The sequence below is a fragment of the Babylonia areolata genome, chromosome 29 (assembly GCF_041734735.1).
Source record: "Babylonia areolata isolate BAREFJ2019XMU chromosome 29, ASM4173473v1, whole genome shotgun sequence".
Taxonomy (NCBI): Eukaryota; Metazoa; Mollusca; class Gastropoda; order Neogastropoda; family Buccinidae; genus Babylonia; species Babylonia areolata.
In genome coordinates this window covers 21,826,855-21,846,418 of record NC_134904.1, presented here as the reverse complement: position 1 = coordinate 21,846,418, position 19,564 = coordinate 21,826,855, and the positions used below count along the sequence as shown (strand labels likewise).

General features: G+C 44.7%; 1 protein-coding gene across 1 annotated transcript in view; it reads right to left on the bottom strand.

Moving 5' to 3' along the window:
* LOC143302331 (carbonic anhydrase 1-like) overlaps positions 1–19,564 on the bottom strand; it is a 32,823-nt gene that overhangs the window by 10,898 nt on the left and 2,361 nt on the right. The window contains exons 2-3 of the mRNA XM_076616947.1: positions 4,897–4,917; positions 4,112–4,291 (exon numbers count right to left, since the gene is read on the bottom strand). Of these exons, the coding sequence (XP_076473062.1) occupies positions 4,112–4,291; positions 4,897–4,917 (201 nt within the window). The remainder of the gene's footprint in view (positions 1–4,111; positions 4,292–4,896; positions 4,918–19,564) is intronic.

Here is a 19,564-nt window from a genome sequence, read left to right as displayed (position 1 = left end):
CACCCTCCTCCCTCAACACGTACCACTATGACCGCCCACCGTCCTCCCTCCCTCAATACTTACCACTATGACCATCCACCCTCCTCCCTCCCTCAATACTTACCACTGTGACCGCCCACCCTCCTCCCTCCACACTTACCACTATGACCGTCCACCCTCCTCCCTCCCTCAATACTTACCACTGTGACCGTCCACCCTCCTCCCTCAACACTTACCACTGTGACCACCCACCCTCCTCCCTCCACACTTACCACTATGACCGTCCACCCTCCTCCCTCCCTCAATACTTACCACTGTGACCGTCCACCCTCCTCCCTCAACACTTACCACTGTGACCACCCACCCTCCTCCCTCCACACTTACCACTATGACCGTCCACCCTCCTCCCTCCCTCAATACTTACCACTGTGACCGCCGACCCTCCTCCCTCAACATTTACCACTGTGACCGCCCACCCTCCTCCCTCAACACTTACCACTGTGACCGCCCACCCTCCTCCCTCCACACTTACCACTGTGACCTCCCACCCTCCTCCCTCCCTCAATACTTACCACTGTGACTGCCCACCCTCCTCCCTCAATACTTACCACTGTGACCGTCCACCCTCCTCCCTCAACACTTACCACTGTGACCACCCACCCTCCTCCCTCAACACTTACCACTGTGACTGCCCACCCACCCTCCTCCCTCAACACTTACCACTGTGACCACCCAACCTCCTCCCTCCACACTTACCACTGTGACCGCCCACCCTCCTCCCTCAGCACTTACCACTGTGACCGCCCACCCTCCTCCCTCCACACTTACCACTGTGACCACCCACCCTCCTCCCTCAACACTTACCATTGTGACCACCCAACCTCCTCCCTCCACACTTACCATTGTGACCACCCACCCTCCTCCCTGCACACTTACCACTGTGACCATCCACCCTCCTCCCTCAACACTTACCATTGTGACCACCCAACCTCCTCCCTCCACACTTACCATTGTGACCACCCACCCTCCTCCCTCCACACTTACCACTGTGACCGCCCACCCTCCTCCCTCAACACTTACCACTGTGACCGCCCACCCTCCTCCCTCCACACTTACCACTGTGACCACCTACCCTCCTCTCTCAACACTTACCACTGTGACCGCCCACCCTCCTCCCTCCACACTTACCACTGTGACCGTCCACCCTCCTCCCTCAACACTTACCACTGTAACCGCCCACCCTCCTCCCTCAACACGTACCACTATGACCGCCCACCGTCCTCCCTCCCTCAATACTTACCACTATGACCATCCACCCTCCTCCCTCCCTCAATACTTACCACTGTGACCGCCCACCCTCCTCCCTCCACACTTACCACTATGACCGTCCACCCTCCTCCCTCCCTCAATACTTACCACTGTGACCGTCCACCCTCCTCCCTCAACACTTACCACTGTGACCACCCACCCTCCTCCCTCCACACTTACCACTATGACCGTCCACCCTCCTCCCTCCCTCAATACTTACCACTGTGACCGTCCACCCTCCTCCCTCAACACTTACCACTGTGACCACCCACCCTCCTCCCTCCACACTTACCACTATGACCGTCCACCCTCCTCCCTCCCTCAATACTTACCACTGTGACCGCCGACCCTCCTCCCTCAACATTTACCACTGTGACCGCCCACCCTCCTCCCTCAACACTTACCACTGTGACCGCCCACCCTCCTCCCTCCACACTTACCACTGTGACCTCCCACCCTCCTCCCTCCCTCAATACTTACCACTGTGACTGCCCACCCTCCTCCCTCAATACTTACCACTGTGACCGTCCACCCTCCTCCCTCAACACTTACCACTGTGACCACCCACCCTCCTCCCTCAACACTTACCACTGTGACTGCCCACCCACCCTCCTCCCTCAACACTTACCACTGTGACCACCCAACCTCCTCCCTCCACACTTACCACTGTGACCGCCCACCCTCCTCCCTCAGCACTTACCACTGTGACCGCCCACCCTCCTCCCTCCACACTTACCACTGTGACCACCCACCCTCCTCCCTCAACACTTACCATTGTGACCACCCAACCTCCTCCCTCCACACTTACCATTGTGACCACCCACCCTCCTCCCTGCACACTTACCACTGTGACCATCCACCCTCCTCCCTCAACACTTACCATTGTGACCACCCAACCTCCTCCCTCCACACTTACCATTGTGACCACCCACCCTCCTCCCTGCACACTTACCACTGTGACCACCTACCCTCCTCTCTCAACACTTACCATTGTGACCACCCACCCTCCTCCCTCCACACTTACCATTGTGACCACCCACCCTCCTCCCTGCACACTTACCACTGTGACCACCCACCCTCCTCCCTCAACACTTACCATTGTGACCACCCAACCTCCTCCCTCCACACTTACCATTGTGACCACCCACCCTCCTCCCTGCACACTTACCACTGTGACCATCCACCCTCCTCCCTCAACACTTACCATTGTGACCACCCAACCTCCTCCCTCCACACTTACCATTGTGACCACCCACCCTCCTCCCTGCACACTTACCACTGTGACCACCTACCCTCCTCTCTCAACACTTACCACTGTGACCGCCCACCCTCCTCCCTCCACACTTACCATTGTGACCACCCACCCTCCTCCCTCCACACTTACCATTGTGACCACCCACCCTCCTCCCTGCACACTTACCACTGTGACCACCCACCCTCCTCCCTCAACACTTACCATTGTGACCACCCACCCTCCTCCCTCCACACTTACCATTGTGACCACCCACCCTCCTCCCTGCACACTTACCACTGTGACCACCCACCCTCCTCCCTCAACACTTACCATTGTGACCGCCCACCCTCCTCCCTGCACACTTACCACTGTGACCACCTACCCTCCTCTCTCAACACTTACCACTGTGACCGCCCACCCTCCTCCCTCCACACTTACCACTGTGACCACCCACCCTCCTCCCTCAACACTTACCATTGTGACCACCCAACCTCCTCCCTCCACACTTACCATTGTGACCACCCACCCTCCTCCCTGCACACTTACCACTGTGACCATCCACCCTCCTCCCTCAACACTTACCATTGTGACCACCCAACCTCCTCCCTCCACACTTACCATTGTGACCACCCACCCTCCTCCCTGCACACTTACCACTGTGACCACCTACCCTCCTCTCTCAACACTTACCATTGTGACCACCCACCCTCCTCCCTCCACACTTACCATTGTGACCACCCACCCTCCTCCCTGCACACTTACCACTGTGACCACCCACCCTCCTCCCTCAACACTTACCATTGTGACCACCCAACCTCCTCCCTCCACACTTACCATTGTGACCACCCACCCTCCTCCCTGCACACTTACCACTGTGACCATCCACCCTCCTCCCTCAACACTTACCATTGTGACCACCCAACCTCCTCCCTCCACACTTACCATTGTGACCACCCACCCTCCTCCCTGCACACTTACCACTGTGACCACCTACCCTCCTCTCTCAACACTTACCACTGTGACCGCCCACCCTCCTCCCTCCACACTTACCATTGTGACCACCCACCCTCCTCCCTCCACACTTACCATTGTGACCACCCACCCTCCTCCCTGCACACTTACCACTGTGACCACCCACCCTCCTCCCTCAACACTTACCATTGTGACCACCCACCCTCCTCCCTCCACACTTACCATTGTGACCACCCACCCTCCTCCCTGCACACTTACCACTGTGACCACCCACCCTCCTCCCTCAACACTTACCATTGTGACCGCCCACCCTCCTCCCTGCACACTTACCACTGTGACCACCTACCCTCCTCTCTCAACACTTACCACTGTGACCGCCCACCCTCCTCCCTCCACACTTACCACTGTGACCGCCCACCCTCCTCCCTCCACACTTACCACTGTGACCACCTACCCTCCTCTCTCAACACTTACCACTGTGACCGCCCACCCTCCTCCCTCCACACTTACCACTGTGACCGCCCACCCTCCTCCCTCCACACTTACCACTGTGACCGCCCACCCTCCTCCCTCCACACTTACCACTGTGACCACCCACCCTCCTCCCTCCACACTTACCACTGTGACCATCGTTTTTGAGGGTCCAGGTGATGCCCGTCACCGTATCGAAGTTGGAGAAGGAGAACGGGGACTGCAGGTAAGCGGCATTGTACTGCACCACATCGCTGCGTAAGTCAATGGGGGACTGCTTCTGGCCGCCACAGTAGTCGTTGTAGACGGTGTTCCAGTTGTTCACATCTTGGTTTTGGTGTCAACACCCACGTGGTACGTTGATAATACAGAAGGGGCAGGAAAACACACACACACACACTCTCTCTCTCTCACAGAGAAAGAGAGACAGAGACAGAAAGGGAGAGAGAGAGAGAGAGAGAGAGAGAGAGAGAGAGAGAGAGAGAGAGGGATTGGGTGAGAGAGGGAGAGGGAGAGAGGGAGAGAGAGTGACAGACAGACAGACAGACAGACACACACACACACACACACACAGAGAGAGAGAGAGAGAGAGAGAGAGAGAGAGAGAGAGAGAGAGAAGACAGAGACAGAGAGAGGCAGACAGACAGAGAGAGAGTGGGGGATAAGGACAAAGAAACAGAGTGAGAACGACAATACAACTGTATCTTCATGTTGCAACGGTAAAAGTATTGTATCGAGGTGGCCATTTTCACGACTGTTGCAAAACGGACATCCGAGGTGTGTACCTTAAAAAGCAACATTTACGTTTGATGATGATCATTTATAAATCAGCGACAATAGTTTCTTTTAGATCTGGTTTCCGACTCCCACAAAAGCCAAAACAATACAAAAGATAAAGAACAAATAAACTAAAAGAAACAAAGAATACATACCAGAGTAACTCCACTGAGTTCCTGGAAACAAAAAAATAAAAAAGACAATGACAAACGGGTCATCATATTTTGATCATTGGCCAACATGCAGTTGATAGTACAGTATTGTCATGTTTTCTTCAGGCTTAAATTCGTGCACGAACATTGTGATTTGATTTCTAGTAGTCACGTGTGAAATCATGTGTAGAAAAAAGGAAGACAAAAGTTTAAAATGTTCAAACTGTTCGAAACATATGTAGTAGTAGTAGTAGTAGTAGTAGTAGTAGTAGTAGTGTATAGACTAGCATTTGACTGCCTAGGCCTCAAGGCCTTTTTTATGTCCCCTTCAATATCGGTCTCCTTTTATTTGTGGGATACATATACGTTTTCTTTTACAAGTACTGTAAATCACTCGTCAAAGTCAATAAAATTTTCTTTTCACAGAAATGTTTGGCTATAGGCTAAAAGCCTTTTGCCCTCATAATCAGTGTCTATTTATGTGCTTTTTGGATCACTTGTTGTGAACAGACCCTTGTTTAAATCAGGCATAGTGTATACTACATTTATCTACAGCTCAATAAAGATTTAACTGTGGAAAATACATGGTCCTTAAACTTTTTGTCATTGTGATTTTTGAAGGCGTTTACCGATGGTGCATTGATGGTGTCATAGGAAAGGTTATTCCACAGATTTATGATACGGTTAGTAAAAAAACTTGCGGAACTGGTTGATGTTCTTGTACCGAACTTCCAGTGTACCAAATATGCATCTTCAAACAGTCACAGAGAAAATTCACCTGCAAAACATGCAGTGAAGTGTTTCACGACGAACCAGTAGCCGATAACGGTCAACTGGTTGACCTTGGGCATCATCCGGAAGAAGAAGAAGAAGAAGTAGTAGTAGAAGAAGAAGAAGATGATGAATGGAAATGGTCAGCACAGAAGGTATCAAAGCCAGCCTGCGCCCTGCACCTCCGCGCCGACGCCACGATCAGCAGTTCACCATTCCACAGTGCAGAACGCAGTACAGACACCAGGCGTTCCTTCCCCGTACCATCAAGGACGTCGTAGAGGCCAAGACCATCGACACCTTCGTGTCAAGGGCCTCCCGTCTCCATTAAAAGCCACGCCCAGGTTTTTTTTTGTTTTTTTTTTTCCCGAGTGCGGACCCCTTGCGTTACTGACAGAATAATCACCTAGCTGATTGTGGTCACTGCCACGGAGGAACAAGGAGAAGAAAGAAACACGTCAAAACCAGAATAATGACGTCGCAAAAGATGACGTCTGGATCTGGATCTGGTGGTGTACGTCGCAGACGCCACTTCTGGTGATATAGATGCGACGGACCAAGGAGGACGCATGTACCTATCAGAAAAAAACGTCAAAGAATTGTTGACAAAACTATTCTGGAACAGATACTGAAATCACAACACCAAACCACGACTTCACTTCTTTGAAACCTAGACTCATCCATTCAAAACTGAGCAACATCAATGGCAGACCTGCAACACCCACAACAAAATCAAGCACTAGTTGCTCAGATTGTGGAAGGTCTCACAAGAATAGGATTTAATGGGAAAAACGAAAGTGCACATCGTGGTGCCAAGAAAGTCCCAAACCAACACAAGGTTTTTCCACTCAGACAGAAGAAAACGAAAAGGTACCATCACTGAAGTCTTCATTTAAGTCGTTATTTGGCAGAAAGACCACACCAAGACCTACAGAGACATCTAAAAGTAACAGGATTCTGGTACACCACCTTCCTGCAAAGACAAAGCTGAGCACATTACATCAACACCGAGTGGTAGCTCCGCCCCTTACTGGAGACACACGGATTTCAACGAGAAGTCAGTTCTCATGACTGCCAGTGACCCGTCAACTCTTTTTGCAGCTACCAGCAAGGACAGAAACACACCACTTGCCTCTAACGACAAGCTCACAGCTACAACCCCAGTTGTCGAAACCAGTGATTCTAATTTTTACAAAGCAAACAATGAAAACCAAAAAACAAAACAAAAAAAAACAACAAAAAAAAAAAAAAAAACAACAACAAAAAAACAACAACAAAAAACAACAACAACAACAACAACAAAAAACACAAAAAACAGTGAATTGATATACAACAGAAATTCAATGGATGGCTCTGTGCAAAAAGCTGGTAGAAGACTGGTGTCCGTATGCATTGACAATAATTTGTGTATCCTCAAAGGAAGAACACAGGGTGATTTAGATGGACACTTTACATGCTATAGTCCAAATGGCAGCAGTGTTGTTAATTATTTTATGTATTCTAACACTATGAAAAAAGGCAACTTACAGATGAAAGTTCATCCCCTTAAATCTTTTTTCAGATCACTGTCCGATAGAATTAAGTTTTTTCGTAACTGGATTTTCGACGAAATCAGAAAGGAATTCGTTATCAGTTAAAAAGTCACGAAAAGAAACGTTCAAAGCTGAAGACGTCACACACCGATACTTATGGGATGCCTTTTCAGACGAGAAATATTTAAGAGCTTTCGAAATACCATGGATAAAAACCCAACTTGTTCAAATAGAACAAAGATTAGATACGTACATTGAAAATGAAACCGGTATTTCTAAACTAGCACTAAACAGTACCGTGAATAATTTTACACAAATGATGAAATTTGCGGCTAATATTAGTCTCAGAAAGAAAATAAACGTTCGTAAGCGCAAAAGAAAAACAAAACAAAACAAAAACAAAAAACACGTTAAAAAATGATTTCATAGTGAATGTTATGAACACAGGAAAGATCTTAGATCAATACTGAATGCCATAAATAGGCATCCATATAATAAATCCCTATGCAAAAAATATTTTTCCGAACGTAAGATCTATAATAGACTGTTAAGACGAAAGAAAAGAATGTACACAAATGATCTTGTGAATAAAATCAGCGACGTCCTTTATAAAGATCCGAACACCACTTGGAAAACATTAAAAAGTTTAGAAACTGCAGGCGAGAATGCCAAACGCAAATATCAGTTGAATACATCCATATGGAATTCACATATGGGAAAGCTCATCTGCAAAGATGTGAATATAGAAGAAAAACAAAGGCCAAAAATTCAGAAACGAACTTAAAAAGAGTCAAACAGATGAGAGTCTGCTTTCAATAGCAGCTTAACAATATCAAACAAAGAAATCAAGAAAGCGTGCAAGCATCAAAAAAGTAATAGATCGATCACCAGGATTGGACGGCATTACAAACGAAATCGTCAAAACAAGTCTTCCAATAACTATCCATATCATTAAAAAATGTTTAACATTATTTTCGCGCAAGGTATATATCCAGAATGTTGGAAAAATGGTTTAAACATTCCATTGTATAAAAATGGGGGAATAACCTTAACCAATTAAAAGTAAAAAAATGGTAGATTATACGGTTGTTTTGTGGATTTTGAAAAAGCCTTTTTGATAATGTTTGGCACGATGCCTTGTTCCTAAAGTTAAAAAGAATGGGCATAACTGGAAAATGCATTGATATTATAAAAGACATGTATGATAATACCAAAATTCAAATAAATTCATACGAAGATCTCAACACATAAATAACTGCACAGAAGGGTGTACAACAGGGCAATACACTAAGCCCAACTTTGTTTAATATTTTTTTTATAAAGGACATTGTAAAATATATGAAAAATAACGATTCTCCAAAATTCAATGCTGTTTCACCCAGCAATGTACCATGTTTACTTTATGCTGATGATCTGGTTATTCTTTGTTTAACACGAAAAGGATTGCAACAAAAAATACAAAATTTGAACACATATTGCCATAGTTGGGGATAAAAAATTAATAGAGAAAAAACGAAAGTGGTAATCTTTACAAGATGTGACCCCAAAATACCAATATATTTTTACTGTGGGGAAAATATAATACAAACAGCAGAAGAATATAAAAATTTAGGAGTTATATTCCACAAAAGTGGAAGCCTGATAAGAGCACAGGAACACCTAACTAAACAAGCAAAACAAAGCATTACATACTTTACGAAGAACATTTAAAAATATCAACATCAGTCCAAGTACCATATCTAAACTATATGATACTTTGATAACGCCAATATCGATTTATGGGGCGGAGGTATGGTTACCTTACCAAGTCAAACCGGATGATTCTTTCGATTTAGCACATCTTTTTGACGACTGCTTATCGTATAAGTTTCAACATGGAAAATTACACATTAAATTCTGTAAGCAAATACTTGGAGTACACAAAAAAGCTATGGTGCTTTCTGTGTTAGGAGAATCGAGCAGATTCCAGTTTAAAGATAATATGCCAAATTATTATATACTGGGTTCACATAATTCAATTACCAGAAACTTCCCTCATCAACAAATTATATAAGTCCATGTACCAACAAGAAAATACAACTTCCCCATGGTTGATATTTGTAAGAAAGATACTCGAAATTATAGGTCTTGATCACATTTGGAAAAACCAATTCACATTCAGCGTACATAGAGTGAAAAACGTGGTATATCAAAAATTGGAAAAATGAATATATCAAACAGTGGAAAGATAAAAGAGAAAAAAATATAAAGCTAAAATTTTACAATACGATTGTAGCAGAGTACAAAACTGAAACCTATCTTTTGAGTATATCAGATACAAGACACAGACGATTTTAAGCTTTAACAAAACTCAGAATGAGCGCGCATGATCTAAAGATTGAGAAGGGTATATATATATGAATATTCCACAAGAAGACAGATTGTGCAGCAAGTGTAACATACTGGAAGACGAAATCCATCTTCTTGATCACTGTATTAAATTTTAAACCTTAAGGCAACAATTTTTAAAAGATATTCAAAATTCGAACAACACAGAAAATATTCCCAGTCAGACAGGTGATGCTAACTGATGATGAATATATACAAACAAGATTAGGAAAATTTGTTTTTGAATGCTGTTGCAATTTACTGCATTAATTTATTGATAAATTGTGTGTATTTTTTATTCACTCATTCGTTTACCATTGCACTTGTGTCTTATAAACTTTATGGTTTCATGACAATAAAATCTATTCTATTCTATTCTATTCTAGCAGAGAACGAGAGACAGACAGACAGACAGACAGACGGAGGGGCGGTGGGGGGCAGGGGGTGCGGGGGGGTGGGGGGGGGGAGGTGGAGGGGGACGGGGAGGGGGAGAGGTGCGGCGTTGGGGGAGAAAGAGAAAAGGAGAATGTATTATTCCACAAGTCTCCGGCACCTTACAAAAAGCGGAAAAAATAAACTGAATGTGAAAGAAAACAAAAACTTGAACAAGCCATGCATGCACGAGTGTCACTTTCCAAGATAACGATCTTAAGTTGTTTTTCTTGGCTGACATAAGGCATTACCGTTCCTACATCATCTATGTAACTGGTATGCATTTTCATTGCATAAAAGAGACAAAATCTTAAGTTCCTTGCTTTATGCATGTTGTTACATTTTGTCAATCGTGGAAGGAATTAAAAACTTTTATAGCCTCTGATTTGGGTGTACATGGGAATAGCACAGATCACATGTTCTTCACCTTCAGTCACTCCACATAGCCTGTAAAGTTTATATCCTGTCATTGAAAATGATTCTAACACAGTTCCCTTCAAAGGTAAAGGAAATAGCGTCAGGCGTGGTTTTATAACACAGTCCACAAATATATTTCACTCTCAAGTCAATTCAAATGTTTTATAGTAAATTCTGCAGTACGGAGCAAATTTCTGCCAGACGTTTAAAACAAAGAAAAAACAGATTATTTCACAGCCAGCCCCTTATTGCAGCCAGACATTTACAAAACCCTGGAACATCTTTCACGCGAAAGAAAAAAAAAGTCTCAAGTGACCAGCATGGTGTACGTCTGCTTGGTGAAACGTCTGTTGCCCATTTTGATATTCTAGTCAGTATTAGAGAGAGGGAGGGAGAGAGAGAGAGAGAGAGAGAGAGAGAGAGAGAGAGGGGGGGAGAGAAGGGAGGTAAGCTATCGCCGTATCATTTTGACACAATACCTCAAACTGACACGCACTTTAGTGAACTCCTCTGAAAACTGATGGGACGGGACAACCCGAACATTGGACAAGGTCACATAACGTATCTGTTACGCAAACCCATTGGTTCATATTGTGTTGCACGCCATCTGCCGGCCCTTCTTGGTTTTCTCTGTTGAAACCGGTGTAACAGGCTGAAACTATCCCCACCACCCTTTGACGTTACCCCGGGGGCATTTTGGGACAGCCTTAAATGACTCCAGTGGTCACTTGTGGCTTCAAATTCGATCCATCCCCCTTCTATGGGTTCTATAGAATAGAATAGAATAGAACAGAACATAATGGAACAGAACAGAATAGAATAGAACAGAACAGAATAGAGTGGAACAGAATAGAATGGAACAGAACAGAATAGAATGGAACAGAACATGATAGAATGGAACAGAACAGAACAGAACAGAATAGAATAGAACAGAACAGAATAGAATGGAACAGAACATGATAGAATGGAACAGAACAGAATAGAATGGAACAGAACATGATAGAATGGAATAGAACAGAATAGAACAGAATAGAATGGAACAGAACATGATAGAATGGAATAGAACAGAACAGAATAGAATGGAACAGAACATGATAGAATGGAACAGAACAGAATAGAATGGAACAGAACAGAATAGAATGGAACAGAACAGAATAGAATGGAACAGAACATGATAGAATGGAATAGAACAGAATAGAACAGAATAGAACAGAATGTCTTTATTGTCAAGTGTCCCAGGGCCCTAAGGATTATTGGGAGGTTAGTACATTAAAGGTATATACATGAATCGGAAATCATACACAAACTCAAACACTCAAACACGATTCTAGACACACATGCATATGATACACATACGTACTTGTGCATGCGCACGCTCACTCACAATCTCAACGAAACTTTCAAATAATGAGCATGGTCAGTCTGGGTCAGCCTTTGCTGAACCCCCAACCCACTCCACCCCCTCTCCACCACAAGTTAAGGCAGCAAAGGCGGAGGAGTCTAACTGTAGGCTACCAGCCTTCAACGAAGTAAGAGAATGGTGTAGTTGCACTGACAGTTCTCCACAGCAGGATGAGGTGGAAGTTAGAAGAACAGACTCGTTCTAGCCTGGTCTGTACTGCCCCTTCCCCCATCCCTTCCTCATCCACCCCTATCCCTTTCTTTCCGGGTAGTTCTGGGCTGTCTTGCACCCACCCCTTCCCCCCACATCACATCACATCATCAGGGGATGGGTAGCCCTCGGCTAGCTCAAGTTGTACTTCCACCTCCACCCTACCTCCACCTACACTTTGCAACATGGTGAAAACAAAATGGGTGATAGTTCTTGGCTGGTTAGGCGAGACACTCTCCACTATAATCAAATTCTTAGATAGTCGGGACAGCAGTTACCTCCCCTGTTGTTCTGATGGTCAGAGTCGAAAACGACTGACATACTTAACCCCACACGCTCCCCCTCCCAGACCCACCCACGTTCACAATGAGCTCAGCCAGTTGCCGTCAGCCTGACAGCAACACACACACACACAGCCAGTTGCCGTCAGCCTGACAAAGCAACACACACACAGCCAATTGCCGTCAGCCTGACACAGCAACACACACACAGCCAGTTGCCGTCAGCCTGACACAGCAACACACACACAGCCAATTGCCGTCAGCCTGACACAGCAACACACACACAGCCAGTTGCCGTCAGCCTGACACAGCAACACACACACACAGCCAATTGCCGTCAGCCTGACACAGCAACACACACACACAGCCAATTGCCGTCAGCCTGACACAGCAACACACATACACACAGCCAGTTGCTGTCACCAAGAAACAATAGGGCGGAGTCGTGCTGCCAGTATCACTGAGGAGTTCCGTCCTTTGGACCAGCCATCCGACTCATCTGCACGCGACAGATCAAAAAGCTGGATGGAAATGACTGGTGGCGGCCAGTGTGAACACTTACCGCCGGCACACATGGCGAGAAAGCACAACGTGACGTGCGCCATATTCTCGATCAGTTTCTGTCAGCTGCTGGCAGCTACTGGCTGGGCTTAATGTGAACGTACTGTATTGTATTGTATTGTATTGTATTGTATTGTATCATTCTTTTTGTCACAACAGATTTCTCTGTGCGAAATCCGTGCTGCTCTCCTGAGGGAGAGCGCGTCACCCCTTTTTTTTGTATTATTTTCTGCCTGCAATTTTTTTTTTGTTTTCCTATCGAAGTGAATTTTTCTACAGAATTTTGCCAGGGACAACCCTTTTGTTGCTGTGGGTTCTTTTACGTGCGCTAAGTGCATGCTGCACACGGGACCTCGGTTTATCGTCTCATCCGAAAGACTAGCGTCCAGACCACCACACAAGGTCTAGCGGAGAGGGGGGAGGGGGGGGGGGGGGGGGAGGGTAAAATACTGGCGACTGTGGGACTCGAACCAGAACTCTCAGATTCTCTCGCTCTGAGGCGGACGCGTTACCACTAGGCCATCACTCCTACGTAGTCTATGGAGCGGGTCAAACCTAACTTGTTCAGTACAATAAACCACATCCTCTCACTTACAGATGAACAGGCCTCAACTACCAAGTGGAAGAAGCGGGTTTTTTTTCTGGATTAGACTACATGTAGTCATCCCCGGACCATTCTTGGGTTGCCTAAATTGCTCCTCCACCCTTCACTGGAAGTTAATTCCGTCATGTGAATTAAATAGGGGAGAAGGTCAAATGTAACTGGGACGAATTTGTCCCGGAGGTTATTTCAAACTGGCACAGAAATGACCTCAAATCGACGGAAAAAGTGGGTAAAATCCAATTTGCGGACTTGCCAGATTTGACCCCGGGGTAAAAAACCAACTAGGGTACGGAAAGGTTGCTACACACCGGGCCGCTGTTGTAAGTAAAATTCGAATCGTTCATGCTCGCTTTGTTCTTGTGTGACGATAAAGAAATGTAATACAGTAAGCGTTTCCCCCGTGCAGAGGTGTGCGGTGAAGCAGTGTTGAGTTGAAAACAAAGAGGACTGACTCCGTGAGACATCTGACCCCACACTCTTCGTCCCTTCTTTCATGGCAGACCGCGGATATGTTATCTAATGCGCGCGCGCGCGCGCGTGCATGTGTGTGTGTGTGTTTGTGAACTCTCGCGCACGCGCATGTATGAATATATATATATATATATATATATATATATATATATATATATATATATATATATATATGTGTGTGTGTGTGTGTGTGTGTGTTTGTGCTAGTGTGTTTGTCGGTGCGTTCGCGTGTGGGTGCTTAAAACAAGCACACATCATATGCTGTTCAAATTTTGTTTTTTTTCATTACAAATATCGCTTTCTTTTTTTCTTTATTTTTTGTGTGTGCCGCCCCATCCTCCACATCACTTCAGTGGTGGCATCATAAACCCACACCCTGGTCATCACCCATCATCCCTACACAGCCACCACACCCTGGTCATCACCCATCATCCCTACACAGCCACCACACCCTGGTCATCACCCATCACCCCTACACAGCCACCACACCCTGGTCATCACCCATCATCCCTACACAGCCACCACACCCTGGTCATCACCCATCATCCCTACACAGCCACCACACCCGTGTTCGCCTGCCGCAGTCCCCACACCGCCAGTCCACAGGGACCTACATACATGTTAGAGTCGCCAGCAGGCCACACCCCACAGGAGACCCTGCACTGCTGCTGGGTCACTTTCTTGGTGCTCAGTACAATGTGCCTTCTCTGATCCACCATAGGTAGGATACCCACTCAGCTCCATACTGCCGACACCAATCGCTTGGTCACGGGGCCGATATTACCTCCCTCTAACCACACAGTCCCGCCAGCTTGCCGCCAGACAGGACTTAATTAAGCAGGAACTCTGAAGAAGCATGGTATTTTTTTTAGTCAACGAATAAAAAGCGCTAATGACATTTGTGTTACGTGCTATTTTCCTGGCACGTATATCACTTTCTATCAAAAACAAAAAACAACAACAAAATAATGCTTTTTTATTTTTGACTCACTTGTGTAAACAAAGTGAGTATGTTTTAACCTGCTGGTGTTCGGTTGTCTGTGTGTGTGTGTGTGTCCGTGGTAAACTTTAACATTGACATTTTCTCTGCAAATACTTTGTCAGTTGACACCAACTTTGGCATAAAAATAGGAAAAATTCAGTTCTTTCAAGTCATCTTGTTTAAAACAATATTGCACCTCTGGGATGGGCACAAAAAAAAAAGAAAAAAAAAAAGAAGCCTAATTATATGCAAATTGCATTTACTGTTATATTTATATTTTTTGTATTCTCTAAACATGGCACCTTGATCTGATATTCTGACACAACTACAAGAGCAGTCATTTTTTATCATTTTTTGTTCAAACAGGAACTTCTTTTTGCTAAGCATGGAAGTTTTATTTATTTTGCAAACGTTTTGGTGCAGATAGTAAAAAAAGGGAAATTATTCTAATTAATGCTAGGGGACTTAATTTATCACAAGTGAGTCTTGAAGGCCTTGCCTCTCTTGTTATTTTTGTATTCATTCTTTTTCAGTTAATGTAGAAAAACGAGCACGCTAGCTGGGTTTAGAAGCAATGCAGTTGTGATTTAGTCACACCATAGTTTTCCATTGTTTGATGGAAAGCCCGTGTCATCTCTCTCTCTCTCTCTCTCTCTCTCTCTCTCTCTCTCTCTTATATCAGAATTCTTTGACTGCCCGGCTGGAGTAAAACAAGGCTGTTTGTCATCTCTTGCTATTTTCAATCTTGATTTCGGAAGTTGCTGATGAGGTTAATAAAAATGGAAAACATGGTTTTCAGTTCATTCCTGGTTTACAAGAAATATGTCTTCTGCTGTTTGCAGATGACATTGCTTTTTCTTCAACTCCAGCTAGATTACAAAATCAACTGAACAATCTTGAAAAAGTATAAAAACTATCGGACTAAAAGTAAATCTGAGCAAAACGAAAATAATGATTTGTAGAAAAGGTGGTCATTGTCAAAAGCTGAAAAATGGTTTTATAACGGTGAGGAAATTGAAATTGTAATTGTAAACAGTTATAAATACTTAGGTTTCCGATCGACTACCAAACTATCTTTTGTTTCTGCGTTAGAAGAATATGTGGGCAAAGCAAAAGGCAGGGTGGTCGAAATCATGCGTACAAATGGGAGCAAGGTTAAAATTGTGTTCTTAAAACTGTTTGATGCACAAGTTAAACCCATGTTGCTGTATGCATCAGAATTATGGGGAACTATGCGTTTTAAAACACTAGAATCAGTTCATTTATTTGCATGTAAGCGATTTTTGAATGTAAGCCCCAAAACCGACCGTACATTGATAGCTGCATTAACACACTACGATACTGGTTTAAACAGCAACAGATGCCCATAACGAGAATTCCAGAACAAGTGTATATTATGAGTGTGAACAAGATGACCAGCTGCTAAAATAATTATTTCAGATATTTATGAATTTTCTGAAGTTTGGTTTAATGGTGTTGTAGGAAACGAGAAAGCTTTCCTTAGAACATTTAAACAACGTATGGTGGACTGTTATAAACAAGACTGGGCAAGCAAACTATATAGTAGTAATCGTTATGAAACATACCGTTCCTTTAAATCATTGTTGCAGCCAGAAAAATATTTGATCTTACCATTTCCAAATTCAGATAGTCTTTCATTAGATTCAGATTTGGAGTAAACGAACTTAAAGTTAATGAGCATTATCAGGATACCCTAAAAAACTGTACCTTTTGTGGAGGGTACGAAGACGAAATTCATATACTGACTGGCAATTTGTCCACAATATGATATTCTGAGAAAGAAATACTTGCCTAAGCATATACAAAATTTAAAGATTCCCATATTACCCAACTTACTTCAAAATGTCAACAGCATTGTGTCAAGAGATGTAGCTATGTTTATTTTTCATGCGTTAAAACAGAGAACAGAAAGCGCTCAGTCTTTGATGAAAGATATGTTTATGAATTACCCTTACTTATTTAGTTTTGTTATATTATCAGTTTATTCTTTCTAACATTTTGTTGTTCATCCAACTGAAGGTATGGTTTTCATATGTGTGTGTGTATAACACGTGCATTTATATGTATACATGTCGGTGGCCTTACATTAAAGCAGTTCTGAGTTCTCTCTCTCTCTCTCTCTCTCTCTCTCTCTCTCTCTCTCTCTCTCCCTCTCTCTCCCCCCCCCTCATAAAGAAGGACTATGACCGAGTTGTTTCATGTTTACAAAGTTTTAAAATAGATTGTCACCCGTTTAGACAACCAGGTTTTATTGTGAAAAAATATATAGATATACATATATATTTCAAGTTCTATTGCATAGATATATGCAAATGTTATAGATATACATATATATTTCAAGGTCTATTGCATATATATATGCAAATGTTATAGATATACATATATAGTTCAAGGTCTATTGCATAGATATATGCAAATGTATTTTTCATGACTTAGTTGCTTGTTACTCTATGGTCTTTAAAAAATGTCAGACACACTGATTTATTTGAACAACAACTAAAACAAAAATCCTCCCCGATTTATTGAGCAAACTGCTGATGTTTGTCACCATGTTTGAACCATTCTTTGTTCACATTACTGTTGGGAACTCTGACATAAAATTGACGTACAACATCCACACCAATGCCTGGCTTTGATGGAACTTGATTCCAGGTAATACGGGTTTGTGGTATTCAGTCAGCCAGTTTGATCTGAGAAGTATCTGATTGGTTAATCCTCCACCCCGCCCCCCTCGCCCCCAGTCCTTTTGTCATTGGATGCAGTTAAAGGACTGGCCTAGGTACCATTGTTGGAAATAACACCCCACCTTCCTCCTGCCCTCACACACACACACACACACACACACACACCTACCTTTACATCTCTATATATTTATGTATAAAGACACATTCACGCACTGTTCCCAGGCTCCTCCGTCTGTTCTTGTGTGACCCACGGATCTGTTGGTTTTGTCTTTCCGGCCACATGCCTTGTGCCTGCTATCCTCTGCCATTAACCTCAATATCATCTTCTCCACAAACCCCCCCACCTCTATGGATAGCTTAGAACCCAACTGAACACACTGGCCTTCAACCCCTTCTTCAGTTACATAGCTTATAACAGCACGGTGGACGACCGGGTTATCTGTTCCGTCAAATCACCGGATGCTTTCTTGGGAGTTGGATAACAGCTCGGCGCATTGTCCAAATGATTCTCGTCTTACCATGTCGTGTTTAATGAGGCATTTTATTTCTAGCCACGGGATTTATTTTACTGGATGACTGGTTTAACGACCATCGCGCGTTGTGGCAACCAGACGACGTCCCTGACTGACCTTTGTGAGAGTCGATATCACGCCGCTGGAGGTCATCTTCACAATGACAAAGTCCTCGGAAAGCAAAGACAGAAAAAGAAAGAAAGAAGGAAAGAAGAAGAAAAAAGAGAAGCAAACCGACACCCCCCAAAAAACAACAACAACAACAACAAACAAACAAAAAAACCCCACCAAGTAGGTCTATAGTTCACGAGAAAGGTAAAATGTACAGGGAATGTGTATGATGAGTGTTTGAAATAACAACATATAATGTATGTATGTATATATATATATGTATGTATGTATATAAACGTGTGTGTATGTGTGTGTGTGTGTGTGTATGTGTGTGTGTGTGTGTGTGATTGCCTGAGTTACGCACACATTATGACCTAAAAACTGAGTAAACAAAATTCCGTGAGCCAAAATAAAAAACAGCAACAAGAAAATGAACAACATCTTCCCACTCATCTCTCCTCATCCCATACCCCCCACCACACACACACACACACACACGCGCGCGCGCGCGCGCGTGGACACCAACCATACGACAGCATTCTAACAAGAGTTAAAACTACTTCCATCAAGTCTATCAGCATCCACGTTTGGCCATCAGCATAATTCAGAGAAGCTGTGAAGAACGTCTGTACACAATGTCCATGCTCGAAGATGAATTCATCAATCAGTCACACAACCTCCCTGCATCTCCACCGAACACCCAAATGAGCGAGGCCGGGGAGAGAGAAAACAAGACATGTACCACTTACCTTGCTATGCTTCAGCACGACTCTCCTGCCCACCACCCCCACCTTACCCCCCTTCCCATCCCCCTCAATACCCCCCCACACTCACCGTTCCCCCCACCCGGGACACTGAGGACAAAGCTTTCTGCTGATGTCCCTTGCACGTATCGTGGCTTTGTCAGGGGACAAAACATGACAGGGAAGGACCGTTTGACCGTTACTGGGTACACAGGGATGGGGGAGGGGCAGGGAAGTGGAAGGTGGGGTGGGGCGGGTTGTGGGGGGGTGGGGGGGAGAGGAAGGAATGACGTAGGGAAAGGGAGCAGGGGGTGAGGGGGGTGGGTGGGGAGGGGGGCGTGGGGGGCTGCATATACTTGGAACATCACCACGGTAAACTCAACAGCGGGGGGTCAACGTTTGCATCCAGGATACGGTTTCTGGAATACGAATTGAAGAAAGGGTGCAAAGATAATGCACCGATTTGCAAACATAGGTAGCGCAAGTCAGATTGTGCACGAGTGTTACCTGAGCTATGGTTGTGCACGAGTATTGCCTGGGCTATGTTTACGACACGATGTTGTTATATGT